Source organism: Branchiostoma floridae, chromosome 2 (genome assembly GCF_000003815.2).
Source record: "Branchiostoma floridae strain S238N-H82 chromosome 2, Bfl_VNyyK, whole genome shotgun sequence".
Taxonomy (NCBI): Eukaryota; Metazoa; Chordata; class Leptocardii; order Amphioxiformes; family Branchiostomatidae; genus Branchiostoma; species Branchiostoma floridae.
Window position 1 is genome coordinate 18,428,109 of NC_049980.1, and position 6,000 is coordinate 18,434,108.

At 46.9% G+C, this 6,000-nt stretch overlaps 2 protein-coding genes across 3 annotated transcripts in view; both read left to right on the top strand.

Annotated features, from left to right (window-relative positions):
* The window catches only part of LOC118409319, a 53,521-nt gene that overhangs the window by 35,116 nt on the left and 12,405 nt on the right, over positions 1 to 6,000 (top strand). The gene's annotated exons all lie outside the window — the stretch shown is intronic.
* On the top strand, positions 1,329 to 3,791 carry LOC118409320 (forkhead box protein B1-like). Its single transcript, XM_035810270.1, has one exon. It carries the CDS (start codon positions 1,969 to 1,971, stop codon positions 2,959 to 2,961), a length of 993 nt encoding a protein of 330 aa, XP_035666163.1. The 5' UTR covers positions 1,329 to 1,968; the 3' UTR covers positions 2,962 to 3,791.

Below are 6,000 nucleotides of genomic sequence, written 5' to 3' on the forward strand. Positions count from 1 at the left end.
CCAAATTCAATACACATCACGATTCACCTTTCTTACCTGACCAAAATCACCGCTTTGTGTCTTGTTCTTTTTGTTAGTTGGATAAAGGGAAGCCACGCACACAATGGACCGATCCCAAAGCCCCGCCCCCTGTTCGATCATGTTCTTTTTCGAACACCTCCGTCAAAAACAGCGCTTGTCGGACAGAACTGGCCGCCGCTGCTGTTTAGCTGATAATAACGACTGAATTTTGTTTAGCTTTTTTGACCCTGAAATCCTCTCAGACCGGGCCGAAAAATAATGCGCTGACTTCTGTGTTGAAGGCTATATCCACTGGGTACAGTCATCTGGGGAGGGGGCTGATATAGTTGTGGTACGGGTGTTATGATTTCAGTATAAGCGGAAGCGGGAGGCACCGCATATTATTACCTTGTTGGTGGGCAAGAGTGCCCGGTTTCTGACATGCGGTCGATGCACGTGAAAACTAGGGTACATGTATCTGTGACAGGGTTTCTGCTGCGTTCGTTGCATGCATAACAGCTGCATTCATGCTCATGATAAAAACGAAATCAAGAAGAAAGCAGCTTAGGCACTCATGGAGAGGGAGCTTGAGTTACACGCCAACAAATAAGACCCTTCTACAAAGTCTGCCAGTGCAGAGTCCCGTGTCTTATAAATACCCTCCTCTACACGTGCAACCTGCCCACCATCAATGTAATGCTATGCAGTGGCTCTCCGTCCCACAATACCTATACTCGGTGGGTATAGTCTTCAACAAAGAATAGCTGAGCATTTTTTCTTTGGCCATTTCTGTTCAACTGGGGCTGTTTTTGACGGAGGTGTTCGAATTAGAATACGGGGTTCCACCTTGTTCTATTTGTTCGATATACGTTCGATTGGGATCGGTCCATTAAAACCGCTATAAGCTGTCAATGTGTTAAATTCCAATTGTATTATCTCCCTACAGCGTGTAAACAACACCTTGGACTCTTATTCAGCTTCCTATTATTTCACTATAATCCCGAAAGAGTCCTCACTTTAAAAGTTGCCGCACGCCAGAGGCAGTAATTATCACCCCCAATTGAGTAGCGAGGAATCACCAATAAAGCCATTCGATAAACACTCCAGGACGGGTACCGATGCATAATAATGAGCTGGATAAATGAATCCACTTTGCACCTTAGTAGTATGGCTTCGACTTTTCGAGTGAGTCCCTCTGTCAGAATACAAGAATCAATGGGACGTTATATATGCCCGGGGCGTCAAAATCATACACAGAAATCAAAGAGAGCTTTATGTAAGGGACGATCTTTTCTGAGAACTCATTCTACTACATGTTCCATACATGCCATAACTGACATAAGCCTAGAATTAATGGTAGTGACTTGGAACCGACCTTTTCAGTGCTCGCCCTGAAGGGACGGTTGTGTTCTCGTCTTCGGGTGTTTCCGGCAAGCCTAATCGTTGTCTGATCTCGACAAAGCCCGCGGATATTGATTGTAAAGAATTATCGAACAATACTGGGATATCTGCGTATAGTTCTGTTATTTATTTTGGTGGGGGTGTCGACTTGAGAGCCGCCAGCCCCCAACGCGTGTCACCGCCCTCTCCTCTGATTGGCATGTATTAATCAGCTGCTATTGCATTAAAAACCACCACGGCAGGAGGGCTTTACATATGTCAACACCACGGCACGGCTGCCTTCAGTGGAGCACGTTACTGCCACTGAGCAGGACAACAGAACCCTGACTCGTCCTCCGCCAGTCCGACCGAGTCTGTTCCAGCGTGCACACGTCCCGTCCTGTGTGTTCCCACCACCAGCGCACTGTTGTCATTCTGGTCCCTCGGAGCAGAGGGTACGTCTTGTTGTTTGCCCTTGAGGCGTACTAGTCCGTGCTCCACAACGCCCTGACAGCCTGCCAGACCGTCTAGGTGGGTGGCGGTGGTCTCTTCTCTGCAAAGTTTGTCGCCAGTTTTCTGCCGCTGAAGATGCCTCGGCCGGGTAAGGACAGCTACGGGAACGAGAAGCCGCCGTACTCGTACATCTCGCTGACAGCCATGGCTATCCAGTCGTCCGGGGAGAAGATGCTACCGCTGTCGGATATCTACAAGTTTATCATGGACAGATTCCCGTTCTACCGACAGAACACCCAGCGCTGGCAGAACTCTCTACGTCACAACCTCTCCTTCAACGACTGCTTCATCAAGATCCCCCGTAGGCCAGACCAGCCGGGCAAGGGCAGCTTCTGGGCCCTGCACCCGATGTGTGGGGACATGTTCGAGAACGGGAGCTTCCTGCGGCGGAGAAAGCGCTTCAAGTCGATGCCGAGGCAGCAGAAGAGTCATGTGGTGGCTGCAGACGGCATACAAGTCAAGCCCATGTCTCACATGGACGCGCCCCCCTCCGCACTGCTGCACGAACAGGCCAAGATGCGCTTGTCTCAAATGGCTCCCGGCACGCACGCACCTCTCCCCCCGCCACACTGTGGACTTCTCGGCGTTCCAGCTCAGCCGGTGACGACTAAACACCCGTTCAACATCGAGAACATCATCGCGCCCGAGTGTAAACCCGCGTCCATTCTCCCCCACCCCGGCCTAGCGCCCACCCTGCCCGGACACTGTGGGTACACGGTGTGCGTGACTTCTACAGGCGCATGTACGTGGCCCGTGCACGGACTCTGCTCGACGGACTCGATCACAGGGCTACCAAGCATGGTTTTGGGACCAGTAGCACATGTTAGTCGGGACTTTATTTCTCAAGGAGTCCCACTCAAGACGTCAGGGAATGCTCCCGCCATACCCGTGCCAATCAAGCCCTCGCCTCTCAGCGCCCTTCCCCCGCCCGCCGTCAGCCAAGCTTCGGGACCAGTTGTGCCAGTCGCCGTCAGCCTTGCTCCGGGCAGCCTCACCCCTCCCTCCGGCTCGTCCTCACCGGCGGTGCCGACCACAGTAGCCCCGACACTCGCCATCGCCACTCGGTGAGACTGGGACAAAGACTCTATATCTATTATTTATCCATTCTCAGACATTCAGAGATTATAAGTGAAAGTTAAGTTTCTCTACACGTGGTTTGTTCAAGGAAGAAGAAAAGCTGTTGTGAGTCAATCTCCTTTTTTTGGTATCGACTAAAGTGGGCATTCACTGGATACCGTTCATTGTGAACATGTACACTGTAAAATGTAATGATATTGTTGCAGAGTATAAACTATTTGTCTGCCTGAGAGAGAACTCTACAAATATTTGTAAATTATGAAGATGCTGTACCTATGATGTGTGATATGATGAGTGACTGTTGACTGTCTTTATCCTTCTCGGATCAGCGATCATGCAGATTAAAACCAAACAACGTAATGAAGTAAAACAGTATCATTTCCATCGGCAGATGGGAGATATCAGCTTACCAAAATAAGGACCCTACAAGATAATTAGTATCACAGAAAAACACGACTGCTGTTTTACGAGCTCCTTGTACCAGTAATTGGTGTCATTCTAGCAGCTGTTTCCGCAAGAAGCGTTTCGTTCTTTTTCCCCGTTTATTACTGTTTTTGTCTATTTTGATCAGTAGGCTTTCCCGTGGATTGTTCAAAGATTGATTACCCACACAGCTCACTCACGTCTTATCTTGTTCTAAAAACTACAGTTTAATTGATTGGATTAACCTGCCAGAGATAGAGCTCTATTGTTTCCCCTATCTTCACATCAGTGGTTATTACAGGTTTACTATAGCGTGTGGAACTTGTTGCTTGTGAGAAGCGTGTTATTTTTGATCTCGTATCGTTTTATTTGTTTATTAAAACGTCAGGTGAAACCTATGCCTTGTGTTTGTGCATTTGTTCCCTGCCCTTTTCTAGAGTAGTGACAGCGTGTTTTCACTCACTGGTGTGTACTGGTACCGCATAACACCAGCAGCTTACAGCAAGGTGACAAAACCCATTAACAAAGTTTTAATTTGGTGCCTTTCACAGCGCAAGTGTTTCATAAACACTGGACGCAGCTGGACTGGAAAACTGTCCTGTTTCTAGAGTCTCTGTGTGCACAATTGTTGCCGTCCAGAAAACGAAAAATCCTTGTAACTATTAACTGATCAGACATACGACAGCATACATCTAGCCTGGATTCCAACCTCCGGCCCGATCTTAGAAATATCTATCAGGTTCTAACCCAGTTGGCCTGTCAGTGTCAGGGAATAGTCTAGTATCCAGGAATTGTCTAGATTGTAGCAAGAAGTACTTATCCGTGAGCAACTGAAGTAGCTTATATAGAAGATACGGCATCAGAATAGTCAGATATAGATACAGTGTTCGCCATTTTAAATTTTTCATGCTCCCAGCGTCCTACGATCGAAAAAAAAGTTTGCCAATCTTTCAAATCTTACATTTCTAGGTCAATCACGACTGTTTTAGGCGAAAATTGTGTGATCAACGTTATTGATATTCTTCCTTTCCTAAGAGACCCAGAATTTGCATACTACATATATGCTATTTGATCTACATGCAAGTTTTCCGTGCAATGCAAACGTACTTTACCCCTTCAACATTACCTGCGTTACAGCAAAGAAGTTCCATTCAATGATTCATATCTCCATGGTTACAGGTAAGGTAACCGAAAGTAAACCAAGGTAAAACCTTAACTCTGGATCTCTGATATACCTTTCAGTAAACGCGTCGTATCCATTTACTACAGTCAGGACGGGTAAAAGGTTATTTAATGTACTGGGTACGTTTTGCCTATTGCCAATCATTGCCACTGCATTTTGTATCGTCGATGCAATCTGATAAAAAGATGCCGATGCTTTTTTTTAGCGGTTTGACATTTGGAAGAGTTGAGGTACTCAGACGTCAGACAATTTCTCTTTGGGGGGCTTTGGAATCATGAAACTTTTCCATATTAAATGCCTGGCTGATTCTGAGCTGAAAGTCCTAACACCACGATTTCCCGATTACTAGCGCTATCGGTGAGAATAAGTTTTAATATGAAGGGATTTCTAGAAGGATGCCGTGAGAAAGAAGCGGCCAGGGACGTCCCTCCTCATACATGCCCACTGTACAGGAGCCGCGGTGCTTCTCTCTCTGGACTCCCGCGATGTGTGGTCCCCTTTCAGTCCCGCATGAAAGGGTTGGTCATTTATTTCTTGGGAACTGACCAATTGTTTGGCACGGCAAGACATTGTTTATCACGGTATACCATCGAGGTGAATTACGTCCTCAGCATGTTTTGTTATGGACCGAAGATCGTAACGGAAGCACTCGGAACGGAAAGGTGGTCCAACTTGAGTACTGATCCTTGTGACAACAGACAGTCCGCCCGACATGTTCTTAGTGAAGACCCCTTTCGTTTTTGGCCATCACTGCAGTGGTCTGGAACTCTGAACAATAATTTTGATCACTCATCATGTAACACGAGCATTTGTCTGAAAAAGAATGAGACAACATTTACAGGAGCAACAGAGAGACTTTAATTTAAAATTCGTCGGTGGCGGTCATTCATATGTATAAGCTCATGGCAAACGCCGTTGTCCACCAACGCCATCCGAGCGAGTTTTGTTTGCATTTCTTTAACATCCCCATTACAAAAGGAACGATGTCGGCAGGCAAGGATCAAGGAAGCTCAACAAAGGCCCCACTGTAGAGAAGCCTCGGTTCTTTACCTCAGGGCTCCTGCATATTCATTGCACTACTTCACACAAACTTCTCCCTTCCCATTCAGGGATTTACAGCTATTTATCATGTTTATTTATCCAGCTTTCTTTAATTGATAGCCCACTATAAAGACGGTAGTTGTGAGTCCCGATTAGCTGCCAATCGAGACGACTGTTTACTTACGAGCGGCTGCCGGGCTTGCTTTGTAAACAAACACGTGTGAAAGAGATTGACGCGCCAGGGGCGAAGAAGGTAAACAAGTGCGCTCGATTGTGTCTATTTCCAGCGTTGTCAAGGCGCTATTTACAAGTATGGCCGTGTGTGTGTACATTAGGTCGGGACCTCGCATATTGCACAACTTTTCTCTACATGCTGTATAAAA